Source organism: Magnusiomyces paraingens, assembly GCF_902498895.1.
Source record: "Magnusiomyces paraingens strain CBS 517.90 genome assembly, contig: contig1, whole genome shotgun sequence".
In the NCBI taxonomy this organism is placed as follows: domain Eukaryota; kingdom Fungi; phylum Ascomycota; class Dipodascomycetes; order Dipodascales; family Dipodascaceae; genus Magnusiomyces; species Magnusiomyces paraingens.
In genome coordinates, this window is record NW_022474067.1 from 3,282,242 (window position 1) to 3,299,131 (window position 16,890).

General features: G+C 40.5%; 6 protein-coding genes across 6 annotated transcripts; 3 read left to right on the plus strand and 3 right to left on the minus strand.

Moving 5' to 3' along the window:
• Positions 1–415: 415 nt before the first annotated feature.
• SAPINGB_P000970 (uncharacterized protein) lies at positions 416–1,884 on the minus strand (the record flags this gene model as incomplete). Its single annotated transcript, XM_031995693.1, has 2 exons — positions 416–1,823; positions 1,877–1,884. 2 exons carry the CDS (start codon positions 1,882–1,884, stop codon positions 416–418), a joined length of 1,416 nt encoding a protein of 471 aa, XP_031851584.1.
• Positions 1,885–2,118: 234 nt separating this feature from the next.
• Positions 2,119–3,207, plus strand: SAPINGB_P000971 (uncharacterized protein; the record flags this gene model as incomplete). Its single annotated transcript, XM_031995694.1, has 1 exon — positions 2,119–3,207. One exon carries the CDS (start codon positions 2,119–2,121, stop codon positions 3,205–3,207), a length of 1,089 nt encoding a protein of 362 aa, XP_031851585.1.
• A 172-nt stretch (positions 3,208–3,379) lies between these two features.
• On the minus strand, positions 3,380–4,303 carry SAPINGB_P000972 (uncharacterized protein; the record flags this gene model as incomplete). Its single annotated transcript, XM_031995695.1, has 1 exon — positions 3,380–4,303. One exon carries the CDS (start codon positions 4,301–4,303, stop codon positions 3,380–3,382), a length of 924 nt encoding a protein of 307 aa, XP_031851586.1.
• Positions 4,304–6,965: 2,662 nt separating this feature from the next.
• SAPINGB_P000973 (uncharacterized protein) lies at positions 6,966–8,738 on the plus strand (the record flags this gene model as incomplete). The annotated part of the gene is made up of 2 exons (XM_031995696.1): positions 6,966–8,263; positions 8,351–8,738. 2 exons carry the CDS (start codon positions 6,966–6,968, stop codon positions 8,736–8,738), a joined length of 1,686 nt encoding a protein of 561 aa, XP_031851587.1.
• A 190-nt stretch (positions 8,739–8,928) lies between these two features.
• On the minus strand, positions 8,929–11,289 carry SAPINGB_P000974 (uncharacterized protein; the record flags this gene model as incomplete). The annotated part of the gene is made up of 1 exon (XM_031995697.1): positions 8,929–11,289. One exon carries the CDS (start codon positions 11,287–11,289, stop codon positions 8,929–8,931), a length of 2,361 nt encoding a protein of 786 aa, XP_031851588.1.
• A 559-nt stretch (positions 11,290–11,848) lies between these two features.
• SAPINGB_P000975 (uncharacterized protein) lies at positions 11,849–16,591 on the plus strand (the record flags this gene model as incomplete). The annotated part of the gene is made up of 1 exon (XM_031995698.1): positions 11,849–16,591. One exon carries the CDS (start codon positions 11,849–11,851, stop codon positions 16,589–16,591), a length of 4,743 nt encoding a protein of 1,580 aa, XP_031851589.1.
• Between the last annotated feature and the right edge of the window lie 299 nt (positions 16,592–16,890).

A 16,890-nucleotide genomic window follows, 5' to 3' on the forward strand; every position in this document is an offset into this window, starting at 1 on the left:
AATACAAGAAATGCTACGTGGTGTTATTATAATTAAATCACCAAAACCATAAAGCGCTAGCTATGATTAGACGGAATAAATGGGATAGGAAAAAAAAAACAGTTGTGCTTTACTTTTAAATGCAAATAAGCTGTCGTGAATAACTGCAGTAGAAGACGAAGAATTAAATTGCAAATAATACCTAAAGTGAAAAAACCCCTGACAAAAAACAAAACGAAAACCTTGAAAGAAAACCTTGGAAAAATATTGAGCCATTAATCAAACAAAATTCAAAGATTTCGCAGTGGTTAGGGTATTGATAGACACAAATGATTTTGCTTAGAGCTTAAACCAACGCGCGGGTTTAAACGTTTTGAAGATCAGTATTTTTTTCCCTCTTTCAAATAAAATGAGGAAGAAAGAATAAATGACATTTTTATACAGATGTTATAGGAGGTTCCAGGCGTTTGTACTCTTTGATCACATCCATGACATGCTCGCGGGCATCTTCAAACTCAGAAAGTCCATTTTCAAACATGGGCTGACGACGATATGGTTCTAAGAAAGCCTGTCTTTTAAGAAGGCGGTCAAACTGATCAACTGTGCGATTAAAAAGGGATGAAATTGCGGTGTGATTTGCCAACATGAGACCGGAGATTCTAGTTGATGGATCCATAGCAGCCGATTCGGCATTGCTACTATTGTTATTGTTATTGTTATTGTTATTGTTATTACTATTGCGATAGAGATATGGTGACCTTCGAGAGAGCGAAATTTGAATAGACGTAGGTGCCGACGGAATAAAGTTGGCAAGGTTACGTTCGCGAATACGCAACAATGCCTTGTGGATATCTGTAGGGTCAACATCTCCCTGGATAATGTTCAGGATAGAGAGGTAGCACGCAGCTTTGGATTGGCCTGTAGACACCATTCTATTTTTAGGCTGAAGAAGGCGGCGCATGACATCTAGAACCGTAGTCTTACGTACCAGCTTGGCCTGGTCGACAGTTTCATTGCTAAAAGGGGTGTATGCTGTCATAAGGAAATGACATCGCGGTAGGGGTATCAAGGATGCGAGAATAGAAGCAAGATCATTGTGAAGGTATCCTGGATAGCGTAGAGTGCTTGTAGACGCTGACATAACAGTCGATACAAGCTGATTTGTTTGATCAAAAGTTGGAGATTGAACTTTGAGTGTTTCAGCAGCGATTCGGGCAAGGGCACCGTTGTCAAGTACAATGACTGAGTCAGCATAAAGAGCAAGACGCTTAAGAGTAAGGACAGAGTTGTATGGCTGAACAACGACATCGGAAACTTGTTGGGAATCTGGGAAAACAGAGTAGGTTTGGATAAGTTTTTTAGGGAACCGATCATTAATATGTTCCAGTAAAAAAGAGCCAAGACCAGAGCCAGTACCACCAGCAATAGAGTGAAGAAGCATAAAACCTTCCAGAGAGTCAGAACCCTCGGCTTCTCGGTCAAGCATATCCATGATAGAGTCGCTGATCTGTTCACCAGCATGGTATCCAGCTGCCCAAATGTTTCCTGCACCACCACCGTTTGGCGACACGAATATATTTTCCGGATTAAACATACGAGCATGTGAGCCAGCCATGATGGAGTTAATGACACGGGGCTCAAGATCGATGAGAAGAGCCCGTGGAATGTAGCGCGTGTCATCAGACTGATAGAAGAAGACGTCTTTACGGTCACCAGCAATGGCAGTATTTGCGTAGGGCTGAAGAGTTCCATCAGGGGAGATACCGTGCTCCAGGCACAGTTGCTGCCAAAACTGAGACCCAATTTGGTTACCACATTGACCTGCTTGTATAGTAATAAGCTCGCTAAAAGAAAATGGGTTAACAGATGGATGGAGAATGTTATAATGTGAGCTTACCGAGGCATAGTTATGAGAAAGAGAGGGCACTAAATGTACACGCGTAAATTATGGTGGTTTTGGTGGGGTGTTAAAAAAAAATGTGTACATAACAACCTCCATTGCCTGCTTACAAAACTCACACATTGTCAGGTTTATATAAATCTTCAAATATATTTTTTATCTTGCCCATAAGCAACCATTCGCAAAAAGCTTTTTTTTTTTTTTATTTTCTAGAACAAACGCAACCACAGGGTATTGCCATGTCGTCGTCCTCATCTTCTATTGATGAGACTCACTTACCGGAGCAGCAGCAGCAGCAGCAGCAGCAGCAGCCGCAACAACAACAACAACAACAAAGTTCTTCACAAAGCTCAGAATCATCTGCAACAGATAACAACACTATCAAATTTTACAACTATCATGAATACTTTCTCCAGCCTGACGACTATGAGGCTCAGTTAGACTATCTGGAAAATCCAGCACTAAGTACTATGGTCCCAGCTACAGATTATCGACCAGTGACACCGGTACAACCCGACGACCAGTCAAGCCCAACTTTGATCAAGTCTGCAGAACCGCCACAACTCGAAATTCCCACCAAACCTGTTTTGATTGTACATTTTCCAAACAGCTACTATCCAGCAACTCATCCGTTATATCGGCGCACACGCATTGTTCGTATCCCGCGGGAGTATTCGCAATATGGCGATATAGTACCTCAGTTTTCGACATATTTTCCTGGGACAGAACCCGGTGCCTTACATTCACGGACATCAAAAAGAAGGGAAAGGGCTAAAAAAATAAATAACAGTGAAAAAGCCTTTTATACGAGTGCAGAAAATAGAGCGGATGACGTCAACGACAATAATGAAGAGGATGAAGTGACATATCTTGTGCCGGAGACCAACCCGCTGGCGGGGTACCTCGGGCTATCGCAGTTTTCCGAAATTGTGACGACTGTAAATTTGTTGCTGAAACGTGCCTTGTGGCCGTATAGCGTAGTAAATGTGGTGGAGCAGGCGCTTGGGTACGCAACATGCTGGACGCATATGTACTTTTTACAGGCCGTGTTAGCAATGGTTGCAACCGTTCTCTCAGCAGTTGCACCCTCCACTGCAAAGACAGGGGCATGGGGTTTGCTTCCAGAGCTACGTAACGGATCGCTATCCTATTTGTCAACACATACGGGTCGCGGACTTGCCCGACTTGAAAGATATATTGTACTGGTGAATCGGCAGCTGGAGACACAGCAACATCCAGTACGGATAATATCCCCACTTCGGTCAGCGTACCTGTCTTTAGACTTTGAGGTGCCGAGTCCAGTCCCCGGCGAGCAATACGAAGAGTGACATAATTTTGTAAAGTGATACTTTCCGTATACTGTGACACCCCCTCTTGTGATAGTTTATTTTACAAATTTTTTTTTAAAACAGCTTTTAGTGACCACCTGAAACAGTTTAAAGAAAGAGAGATAACAAAAAAAAAATAAATAAATTATTATATTAGTGTAGTAGGATTTGATTAAAAATTGAAAAACTTTCTCATTTGAAGGAATAAAAGGAATATCGAAACAATGATAAGAATGATGGAAAAGAATTTTGTAGCCTTGTAACCAAACTTTTGGACAATAGCACGTTGGTTTTTGCGCGAGACCTCATCGACAGCAGCAATATTTCTGCGGAAGATTTCTTCTGACTCTGCAATAATTTCCAGCTTTTGTTCTTCAGAGAGTGAGTTGCGGGTGGCAAGCTCAAATCGTCGCTTAAAGTCGAGGCGCAGGGCATCTTCATCATCAACCATTGGGAACTTGAAAAGGTGAGTGCCATTAGCAGAAACTTCTTCTTGGGTCTTGCCAGGAACAACTGGGAAAAGGCCTGTTGACTTAGCTACGGATGAGCGCATGATACGGCCACCTGCAAAGAGTGCTAGGTAGAGGGTGTGTGCATAGGCGAGAATAAGGTAGGGTTTTTCATGAAGGACATCTTTCATGTGTTTAAGCATGGAAATCTGTTCCGACATAACCGGGTTTTGGTACTTTTGAGCAAAGGCCTCCGCCGACTCTGTGTGGTAATAGAAACTCAGGTCGAGTTCCAGGGCTTCTGTTCGGGCCAGTGCAGGTGTCCAGACTTGTTGCAGAATATCCTGGATTTCTCTCTGATCTTCAGTAAGGGTTGTAGGATCTTGTGCCAGAAACTCAACCCATATGTGCTCAAACTCGCGGAAAACATAATAAAAGGCAATGATACCTTGTCTGTAGATTTTGGGGTCGCGTAGAGCAAAAACCATTTTCAGAGAAATGAGATTGTTGATTTTATTGTGGATAGCATGAGTAGCTTTGTTGATACGGTTTGCCAGTGCACCAATATCGTCTGGCGCTGGGATCACCTCTTCCTGGGTGAACTTCTTCTTAATTTCGTAAGAGCCTGCATGGGGATCAAAAGCCATTTTGAATTTTATAAAAGTATATGAATGGAAAAGGGTTACTTGAAATGTTTTTTGTTGTTATTTTCTAAAAGAAATACAAATATTTGTATTAATTTGTATTAATAGATATATTAGAAAAAAAAAGAGGGTATATAATTAAAAATGATGATTTCTTTGATAAGAAAAAAAGGGATTAAAAAAAAAAAAAAGAGAGAGAAAGAAATGCGGATTTCATGCGGTTTAAATAATAAAAAAATTTCTTGTCTGCACGCCCGTAGACCAACGTGACTCTTGGAGGCTAAGACCAGTTACCTACTTCCTTAAAAGGAAGAGTCAAATTGATTGATTTGATTGTAACAAAAGTTCCTTATTAGGAAATGATTTGATCGTGGGCAACGATTCTATTGGCTGAAAGAATCAAAAAAAGATCAACTTACGCATAGCGCCTAGCCTTCGGGATTACTATACTTCTAGGCCGCCAGCTTTGGAATGTAAGACAAGCGGAGAAGACGGCAGGACACTTGAATTTGTGATCGTGTAAAAACCGAGCAAACAACCTAAAGATGGAAAAAAGAGGACACAAAAAAGAAAAAAAAAGGGCCATTTGATTATAATTCACAATAGAAGGTGGGGATGTTTCCCGAGACTCTATTTGTTTTATTATTAAGGGGTGGGGATGGGGCAAGTTAAGATAACTAAGGAAAAAAATATTTATAACTGCAAGGCACATATTTCTGAATTTTTGATGATCCAACATCAAATGGTTTTAACAAGTTCGATTCGAGAATTGAATTTGATTTATTAAAAGACTGTAAAATATATTTAGAATGCTTCTTTATTTTAATTTACAAAAAAATAAAAATAAAAATAAAAAAAAGATGGTTTTTTGTTATTATTATTTTTTATTGCCAAGATAGAAAATGTCCGTGGAAAGTTGTAGACCATTTAAAAAAAGTAAATGGCGAGCAACTTAATACGAAACGGGTCTGGGCTTTTTTTATTTATTTTTTATTTTCTTTTTAGTCAAATACAGAAGGTACAAAGTACATGATAAGAGAGAGAGAAAAAAAAAACATAAAAAAAGGCTACATGCTTTTGGAATTAGAATAGACATTAAGAAAAAATAGCATTTCATGGTTTTGATCATTATTATGATCGGTTTCAGTCCAAAAATAAGCTTGTTCCAAAGGTTTGTGTGTGTCTATATATAAGAGTATGCTTACCCTATAAAAAAAACTGGTCCGAAAAAGTCACGTTTTCGCCCGATTAGTCTTTGCTTTAGGCTAGAAAAAAAAAAGGCAGGATCAAATATAAATTCAAGAACCTAACCCTGATCTCATTTCAAAAATCACCTAATTGTCTCAATCTTGTAGGCCCTTTAACCACAACACAAGATGGGTAGAAAATCAAAAGTTGATAATTTAAATAGATTGATAAAACATTGCTTTGATATTTTATAGGTTTGATATTGCAGATGAATACAAATAAAGATTCAGGCATCCTGGAAAACCTGTTGAGATTTGTCGGACGTTGTTCTATCTCTTCTTGCAATCACTCTCCATCTTGAAATTAATATACATGGGTATCCAGTGTAAAAACTTCATGATTTTAAAACAGAAGATCAAATAGGTCTTTAATAGCTTCTGTAATTTCCTTATAGATTGTTTTGAATATTGTTTTTAATTCATTTTTGATGACTTGATAAGCTTGGCCATGTCTATGTGAAGAAATATCCATAGTTAACTTGATGAACAAGTAGGGTAATTTTACCCATTTATTTTTCTTTGTAGAACAATACAAAATTTACAGGCAGGCTTATTTGTTTAGCTAAGAATAATTTCGTTTCTGGCTTCTGTTTCCTATTTGAGCGAAATAATATTTTTCGGGCCAGTTTTTTTTATAGGGTAAGCATACTCTATAGGGGGGACAATAAAAGCGACCATAGACTAATTTATGAGTAATTATTAGATAATTTCACCTGATCAAAATATTACATAAATATTACAAACTAATTATTTGGTAACTTTTTATCATACCACCAAGTAACTTGAACATGACCTTTGACTTTGACTTTGACTTTGACTTTGACTTTTATTGGGCATTAAGACCTTTCAGTCTGTATAAACTAAAATACTCTGCAAATCTTGTTAATACCATCGCTACTTTTGCAAAATCCTAAAATAGCGGCAGTCATGCATTCGATTCAACCGAGCCTTTCATGCAAATCTTTACTTTAAAAACGTGTCGATTTCCCTGTGAGAAAAAAACAAAAAGAAGAAGAAGAAGAATAAGAAAAAACGTGGTCCAAATAGGCATTTTTCTTCTTTTGTCACGTTTTAAGCCGCACTTGCACCACCAATCCTTTTATTAATTTTATATATATCAGTGGCCTACATCCACATCCACCCACACTCATAATCATCATAGGCACAATAAAGACTTTTTCATAAAAAAAATCTTCAATTAGAGGTCTTCCCGTTTTTTGATCGCGTGGACTAGGGTTAAAACTTTGTAAAGCACTTTAATATCAGCTTTTTTTTTGTGGATTTTCAATAACAAGTTCCTTTGGATTACCAAAATACCCTGCCCATTCAATCATATCCTATATTGGAATTCACGGCCTAAAGTCTAAAGACTTACACCAAGCATCACATATCAAATATAGATTTTAAATACCCTCACAATGACCATATCTTCATCATCTTTCTCACCGAAGCCCCCCGGAGAGGATTCTTCGAATAAATCATTGGACCTATCTCAGCCTCAGGAATCACTTATACAACAACAACAACTTTTGGAAACCACTTCCTCTGCAGAACACACTACACTTCATGCATCGCCTAGTAATGATCCATACACGGCCTCCTCCACTCCAGATAATAACATGGCATCCACTCTGCGTACGCTCACTGAGCAAACTCATCAATTCTACATGAGCCCACGCACGGCAGTAGGTGTTAGCGAAACTGAACAAGAAAGCTTTTCTACAAACCCTCCTAAAATGCCAGCTATTTTAAAAATTAATAATAATTCTCCTGCTGCTTCATTTCGAAACTCACCTGATATCATGGAAGAAGAAGAGGAAGATGATGATGAAGATGGTATGGGAAATGAGTCCGGATATGCCGACGGTCAAGATATTGATGAACGTACCGAACGACCGCTCTCAGAGGAGGTTCAAAACCTTGCACACCGCCATCATCATCATCACCACCACCACCACCACACAGATGATGAACTCCCCACTGAACCAAACGAGCTCAATGAGCTCACTCGGTTTTCTAGTGCTGTAGACTTGCTTTCAGCCAGTGATGATGAGGACCTACTTTCGCGTGGAAAGCTCGATGAACTACAAGCGTTGTGCAAACAAGTCTTTAGCGGTGCGGCAGAAGTCCACCGGCTCTACGGCATAGTTTCTGGTATTAAGCCTCTTCAAATTATAACTCCCTCAGACTCTGAGATCCGCTCTCTTGTAGACTCATATGTCTTTGACAATGTACCTGAGGGTACTGATCTTGACGATGACCTAGAGGAAGACGAATCTTCGACCCGAGTGGCTCAATGTATGTCTGTTCTTCGTGCACAACTCCTCCTCGAGTCTGAGTACCTACAAGCTGTAGCGGCTCAACTTCAAGATCCTGCGAGGAAGGCAACTTTTAATGCGGCCACTGCCGCTGCTCCTCTGGCTACCATTCTTTGTGGTGATAGCCACACAAAAGAGCCTCTTGTGTACTATCCAGCTGCTCTTCAACAAGCACCACCACCACCATCTTTATCTCCACCAATTGCTACACAGGAACCTGTTGCAGAGACAAGCGAACAAAGTGGATATCCTGTTTTTTCTCACGTTAGAATTTCCCACGAAGACATGCTGCCTGCCCCAGAAAATTTTAGTATGGTGGTAAATGGCATCTACCGTTCTTCTTTTCCGCGCGCTGATTGCTTTGAATTTCTCAAGAAAATCAAACTCAAGTCTATCTTGTAAGTCCTTTTGGGGTTTCTTCGGCTTTTATTTATTTTTATTTTATTTTATTATTTTTTTTTATCAGCTAACAAAAATTTTTTTAGAGTCCTTATTCCGGAACAGTATCCAGATGAAAATGTCGAATTTCTCAAGTCTCAAGGCATTCAATTTTTTCAAGTAGGAATGCCTGGCAATAAAGAGCCCTTTGTACATGTCCCCCATTCCACAATCACACAGGCCCTTGAGATTGCTATCAACCCGGCGAATCATCCAGTGCTTATCCACTGCAACCGCGGCAAGCATCGCACTGGCTGTGTGGTCGGGTGCATTCGTCGTTTACAAAATTGGTCGCTTACCATGATTTTTGACGAGTATCGCCGGTTTGCATTTCCCAAGGCTCGACCATTGGATCAGCAACTTATTGAGCTGTACAATGATCACGAAATTTATAGCTCTGCTACTGAACAAGGCTGGCTGCCGCTCCAGTGGTGATAAAAAAGAGAGACGAAAAAAAAAAAACAGGAAGCATTAGAATCATCATTTTTATCTTTTTTTTTCTTTTTTCTTTTTTCTTTTTTCTTTTTTCTTTTTTCTTTTTCTTTTTTTTTTTTTTTTTTAAATGAAAAATTTCAACATAGATATATGAGGATTTATTTATGAGAATAAGTTATATGCAAATTTGTTAGTTTGGAGCCAAAGCTGGAGATCCATGAAGAGGTGTGCTAGCTGTAGAAGATGTACAAGAATCATCTTTAGGTCCAGAGCGGAGCTTCTGCAACGTATCACCGTCGCTTCCACCGTTTGGAGCCTGGCCCGAAATGCCTGTAGAACCAGTTGTTACCTCAGATACTCCGAAACCGCTCACACAAACATCACTGTCCCCATCAACGTCGCCAAAGCCATCGCCATCGCCATCGCCATCGCCATCGCCATCGCCATCGCCATCGCCATCGCCATCGCCATCGCCATCGCCATCGCCATCGCCATCGCCATCGCCATCGCCATCGCCATCGCCATCGCCATCGCCATCGCCATCGCCATCGCCATCGCCATCAACGTCTCCATCGCCATCTCTATCTCCATCTCCTTCACCTTCGCCATCAGCTTCGCCATCACCCTGTTTGGACTTCTCACGCTGGCGCACGCGCTTGCGCTTAAAGCACTTGTTGGCTTTGTGGCCTGCACGCCCACAGTAGTTACAAATCGCAGGTGCGCCTCCAGCAGACACTGAGCCCAGCCCAGTGTCTGCTTCTGGGCTAGCACCATCGTCCTCTGAGCAACTGCTCAGGGCAAGGTGCGGCACATTGGTTGAGGCTCCAGTTGGACCGGCCCCAGAACCAAACTCCTCGGTAGGACTACCTCCGGAAACAGTACCACCGCTATTGCCTTTTGTGCTACTGCGGCGGAGCTTATTGTGGGCCACAGCTCCAGAATCAGAGTCTGCAGCGCCATAATCACTTATGGAGCCAATTTTGGGGTTACTGTAGACACGAGTTTGCTTGCTGCGATAGTGTGATGTATCGGAATCAGCGTTGTAGTCATTGTAGTTACCGCCGGATGGCACGTATTTACGCGACTTGATACCAAGTCCAGGATCAGAGTCGGGATCATTATCATTATTCCAAGTGGAACCGCCGCGTTTAATCTTTGGGAATGCAGAGTTGTTATGGTGATGGTGATGATGATGGCGATGATTAGAATTGTTATTATTATTGTCGTTATTGTTATTAAAAGTCTGTTGTTGCAAATGCTTCTTGACCACTTCATCTTTATAAATAAGAATAAAATCGCAGACCTCGTCAATGGTATTAAAAGGCATTGTGGCTGTTTCGCCATAAACAGTATTAATTTTTTCAAGCACAAATGGTTTACACTCTGGGAGGACCTGGAAGAGCAACACAAGACGCTCAGCCAAAGGTGCAGGTGATTCCATTTGAGTTTCAATGAGACGGAAGTGGGTAATGATCAATTCAATGGCAGGTCCATCAATAGTGAAGTTAGGCTGTTCAGAAGAAGTGGAAAGTGTCGACGATGTTGACGTGGCAGGATAGCATGAGGACGCAAGCCTATTTTTCTCAAGCTGGTCAATAAGCGTGGGACGCAAAAGTGACATGCGATTGTGGAGGTACAGGGTGCGGGCAACAGGGTTATCTAGCTTATAAAGCTCGCGCTTAACAGTGTTCCAAAGAACTGGATAGTAGCGCTTTCTTTGAGGTACTGACTGTTGCTGTTGCTGTTGCTGTTGCTGTTGCTGTTGCTGTTGCTGTTGCTGTTGCTGTTGCTGTTGCTGTTGCTGCTCAGTGTCCAAGGTATTATTCTTTTCCTGTTGCTCCTGCTGGTTAGCTCTTTGAATAGATTTATATAGATCAAAGGCTCGGGAAGACAAAAGCCTGGGAATAAAGTACTCAATGTCAGAATTGCGAAGATTAAATGTCTTGATAAAAGAGTCAATTTGAGAAGACCACCAGGAAAAAGATTCCGAAACATGGCCTGAGTACTTTGGAAGACTCTTCATGAGCTCTTCAATGTCTTCTCTGGGAACAAGAGTGTGCTTGTTGTTGTTATTGTAGTTATTATGATGATGGTGATGATGATTGCTGGCAAAAGAATCATTGCGATTGTTATTGTAACGATTACTATATCCAGAAGAATTTGAGTTTGGATTAAAGCTTGAGGATCTAGCACGGTTATTGTTATTATTGCTGGTGGAAGAATTGGCACTACGACTAGGACTAGCTGTGTTTTGTCGTCGGCCCGCGGGATTAGTCTTGGAGTTTGCCACAGTCTGCTGCTGCTGCTGCTGTTGTTGCTTTTCAGCAATAGTTGTAGCAAGATTCACTATTTGACTAGTGAGCAGGTCAAGCTGTGACTTAGGTACAAGAATAGCGGGTTCCATTGCATCAGTTGCGACAGGATCAGTCTGGCCATTGGTTTGGGTCCGCGCGGCGTTGGGATTAATTGTAGACCTACGGGAATCACGAGATCCTGTAAGTTTTACCGGCGAATTTGTAGTAGTGCTAGCAGAGTCCCTCGGGAGGACCATGGTTAAAAAAATTTGATAGTGAGGAATAAAAAAATAGAAGTTTAATGTTTTAGAAATTAATTGTGTGAATATGTGAAAGGGGAGGAATTTTTTTTTTTTTAATAGAGAAAAAAAAAAAAAAATCTTTGGAATGATGGGCAAAACTTTTTGGCGGATTTTTCCAATGATTAGTTATAATGACTAAGAATTTACAAACAAGGCTTAGAAATAGCTTGGATTTTTTTATTTTAGTGTATTATTTAATAACTTACCTTAAAAACCAATCCTACCAGAATCAGCCGCCTTCGTAAAAAGTCTTATTTGCACCTTTGTTTTTTTTTTTTTTTTTTTATTTGACTCCGCCATTCCAATTCCGACTTTTATTTTTTTATTTTTATTTGATTTATATATAATAACAACTACATAGAAGAAACAATTTACAACCCTTTAGATATATTTTCTTAAAAAAATCAATTTATATTTTTCATTTGTTTTTAGTTTAAAAAATCCGCAGTTAATATATATTCAAAATATATATACTTCTTGGATACTTTAATCATTTAAACACCGACATCCCCAAATGGGTCCTCATCACAGCCCAGACCCAAAACGACCGTCGCCTGACGGCCAGGACAATGACGGAACCCCAGACCACAGCTTTAGCTACGACTCTTCCTTTGGTGATTTCAATGTTGGAAATGTCTCTAGATCTCCTTTGAACCCACAAGCTGCCTCAAACAGTGGTAATTTCAATGCAATTCCCCCCAGCACCCCCGATCAATCAGCTTTCGGCAACAGTCATCATGCCGGCTCCGCCTCACTAACCTCCTCGCAACAACTACAAGAAAAAGCAATCCCAGCCACTACCCCCACAGTCACAGAGACTATATCAAACCCTCATTCTTCTTACCATCATAGCTCTTCAATGGAATACCCTAACGAAAAGATAAACCCACTTCTTCCTTACAGCTCACCAACTGCTGCGGCTATAGCTGCATTCCCGGAAACTGACCGTTCCCGAGCAAGTGAGGAGCTTCGACATCAGAACTTGCTCCATGTCCAGTATGATGAACAACAAAGATTTTCAGAAGATGGTTTGCATCAAACTCAAGATTTTGGACACCGCAAAGCCCGTATTCCTACCGGCAAAATTAAGAGAAACTTAAGTATCTCGGCCAAACTACACAGCACAGAAAACTCTCTTCGAAGAATAAGTAGGCGCATCCCCATTGTGCAACAATACGTCCACAAACCTGACGATGACAATGCAAAGGAGATTGAAAAGGAACGCACTGTTTATTTTAACCAGCCTTTGCCAGAACACGAAAAGGATCCCGCCACAGGTAACATTTCGGTAGAGTATCCCAGAAACAAGATTCGAACAACTAAGTACACACCACTAAACTTTCTTCCAAAGAATATTTACCACCAATTTCACAACATTGCCAACATTTATTTCTTGTTCATTGTTATTCTTGGCGCCTTTTCAATTTTCGGTGTGGAGAACCCAGGTCTTGCAGCTGTTCCAATTATCGCTATTGTTGCCATTACAGCGTTTAAGGATGCCATTGAGGATTACCGTCGTACTGTTTTAGACTTGGAGGTCAACAATACAATTACACACCGCTTGATCAATATAGAAAATCCAAACATTGAGGATGATGTTATTAGCCCTTGGCGTAAGTTTAAAAAAGCCTCCACCAAAGCATCGGTGCAATTTATTCGAGCCATTGTTCGTGGTTTCAACAATGTGTTTCGCAGAAAGGCTATGGAACGCAAGAGGCAACTCGAACGAAATGTTTCCAAGTCAAGTCTTGAACTCGACACAGTTGCAACTCGAAACACAGTTTATTCGCAAATTAGTAATTCCATATATGATGCCTCTCTTCATGGGAACTCGCTTGATTTGAATCGATATGGTGCTTCTTCCAAAAAGGCTCTGGAAAAGGATGGAACTGTCATTGATCGTTCTCGTTCTTGCCCTGGTCAGGCAGCCTTCAAACGCGCTTACTGGAAGGAGATTAATGTTGGTGACATTGTCAAGATTTACAATAATGATGAAATCCCCGCTGATGTTATTATTCTTTCTACGTCGGACCACGATGCAGCTTGTTATATCGAAACGCGCAATTTGGACGGTGAAACTAATTTAAAGGTGAGACAAGGTCTCAATGCCACAAAGGCAATTCGGCATTCTCGTGATTTGGAGCAGTGCGTTTTTCAGGTCGATTCAGAAGCTCCGCATCTTGATCTATACTCATATTCAGGTCTTTTGAAATGGAAGCAGCGTGAAAACCCACTAGACTTGGCTTCTCCTATTGTTGAGCGTGCAGAAGCTATAACGATTTCCAACATGTTGTTGCGTGGTTGCACCATTCGAAATACAAAATGGGTCATTGGTGTTGTAGTTTACACTGGTAGCGACACCCGTATAATGAAGAATTCAGGTGTCACTCCAACCAAACGCTCTCGACTCACTCGTGAACTCAACATTAATGTTATTATTAACTTTGTTTTTGTCTTTATCTTGTCTTTTGTTTCTGGTGTTGTCAATGGATGTTCTTTCCGATCTAAGCAGTCATCCAGATACTTTTTTGAGTTTGGCTCTATCGGCAATACCGCTCCAGTGAACGGTATCATTACCTTTTGGGCTGCAGTTATTTTGCTCCAAAACTTGATTCCCATTTCGCTCTACATTACTATTGAAATTGTCAAAACATTCCAAGCCTTTTTCATTTACTCGGATTGTTTTATGTATTATGAGCCCATTGATTATCCGTGCACTCCTAAATCATGGTCCATTTCAGACGACTTGGGTCAGATTGAATACATTTTCTCTGACAAGACTGGAACTCTGACTCAAAATGTTATGGAATTTAAAAAATGCACTATAAATGGAATTTCGTATGGTAAGGCTTTTACGGAGGCTATGGCAGGAATTATGAAGCGCGAGGGAACTTTTACCGAACAAGTGGCAATAAACAAGCGCCAAGAGATTATTAATGATAAGGAGATCATGATGGCTAAACTGCGCGGGATTTATGATTCTCCAGAAGTTTTTGACAATGAAGTGACATTTGTTTCTTCTAAGCTGGTTGATGATATGGAGGGCCAATATGGTCCCGAACAATCGCAAGCCATTAATCACTTTTTACTTGTGTTGGCCTTGTGTCATTCAGTTCTTCCAGAAAGAACTAAGGATAGTGCCAAAAAGCTTCTCTATAAGGCTCAGTCGCCCGATGAGTCTGCGCTTGTGAACTTTGCACGTGATATGGGTTATGCATTACTCGAGCGTACTCGTAACGGTGTTATCATTAGTGAGAAGGGCCAGGAGCATGAATATGAAGTATTGCATTCTCTGGAATTTAATTCAGCGCGTAAGCGTATGAGTGTTATTGTTCGAATGCGCGAAACAGGCAAGATTTTCCTTTTTTGCAAAGGTGCCGATAATATCATTTATTCGCGGTTAGCTCCAGGAGTTCAGGGAGAATTACGTCAGGTTACAGCAGATGAACTTGGTGAATTTGCACGCGAGGGTTTGCGTACTTTATGTCTGGCTGAAAAGGAGATTCCCGAAGAAGAATACCAGGTTTGGGCATCACGACATGAGCTTGCTTCTCAAGCGTTGCAGAACCGTGAGGAGCAGATGGAGAAGGTTGCAGATGAAATTGAGCGCGATCTTTATTTGATTGGTGGTACTGCTATTGAAGATCGTCTGCAGGAAGGTGTACCTGAGACTATTGAATTGCTAAGTCAAGCTGGTATCAAGCTTTGGGTTTTAACTGGTGATAAGGTGGAAACTGCCATTAATATTGGTTACAGCTGTAACTTACTTGACAATGGCATGGAGTTGCTCCTGTTGCAACTTGGAGAAAAAACAGTCGAGTCTGCCAATGCTTTATTGGACTCTTTGTTGCAAACAAAGTTTGGGCTTCAGTATACACCTGAGGTGATGAAAGCTGCGCAAAAGGATCATACGGTGCCTTCCCGCCAATATGCTGTTGTTATTGATGGTGATTCGTTAGATATTGTGGTATCACCGGATGTCAAGGAGCGTTTTGTGTTGCTGTGCAAGCAATGTCGTTCTGTTTTGTGTTGTCGTGTGTCGCCTTCGCAAAAGGCTTTGGTTGTTGCTGCTGTTAAGACCACATTGGATGTGACGACGTTGTCGATTGGTGACGGTGCCAACGATGTGGCTATGATTCAGGAAGCAGATGTGGGTGTTGGAATTGCTGGTTTAGAAGGTCGTCAGGCCGTTATGTCGTCTGATTATGGTGTTGGACAGTTTAGATTTTTAGGTCGGTTGCTATTAGTGCACGGCCGATGGGCATATCGTCGATTATGTGAAATGGTTGCCAATATGTTTTACAAGAATGTGGTTTTCACACTGACACTATTTTGGTACAATTTCAACAATTCGTTTGATGGCTCATATTTGTTTGATTATACCTACATTACATTGTTTAATCTGGCTTTTACATCACTACCCGTTATTTTTATGGGATTTTTAGATCAGGATGTTAGTGATAAGATTTCCATGGCTGTCCCAGCACTTTATAGACGGGGAATTTTGCGATTGGAATGGAACCAGCTTAAATTTTGGATATATATGATTGATGGTTTGTACCAGTCTGCAGTATGCTATTGGCTTGCCTTTTCCATGTTTTACAGTGGTGGCTTTATTAGTCCCAATGGTCGTCAAAACAACTTTCGTGAAGGTTATGGTGCACTTGTCGCAACATCAGCTATTGTTGCTTGCAACCTTTATATTTTGATTAATGAGTATATGTGGGACTGGCTCTTTTTGCTTATTGTTGCCATTAGTATTTTGCTTGTCTTTTTCTGGACTGGTATTTATACACTTTTTACGGCATCACGGTTCTTTTATAAGGCTGCACCTCAGATTTATGGTTCTTTGGCATTTTGGGCATATTTATTACTTGCTTCGATTGCTTGTCTTCTTCCACGCTGGGCGGCCAAGTGCTATCAAAAAATGTATATGCCACGCGACATTGATATTGTTCGTGAGCAATGGCGTGTATTGGGTATGTTTAAAAACCTGCGTCATGAAGGTGATACAGAAGACATGTGGGCCACACATTCGGAAACTTCTACTGGAGACATTGGGCTTCCTATTGGAGGAATTGAGGGTGCTTCTGATGGAACAGTTGTAGGAGGACCTAATGGAGGGGTTGGCAATGGAATGATGGATGAAGAACTGGGTGAGGTTCCTATTAAGAAAGAGCATAAGCACATGCATTTACCTCATAGACACCGTGCTTCTGAGTCTTCATCATCATACAGCGGCAAAGTAGCTGTTTAAATCAGCAATTTTTTAACAAACAGAACCAAGAATTGGTTTTTTTTTAAAAAAAAAAAAAGAAAAAAAGAAAAAAAATTGTGTTTTGTTTTATGTTTTATCTCAATTCTGAATCTGGTAAATGATGCGTAATAATGCGTTTTTTTTTTTTCTAGATGTCTCTCTAATTTCCATTCTTTCTCTTTAATAATTTTTTTTTGTTTATAATAATATATAATATATAAATACTTAATAATATAACTGTACTAATACTATCGATAAATTAACTATGTTTTTTTTTATATATATATTTTTTTTATTGA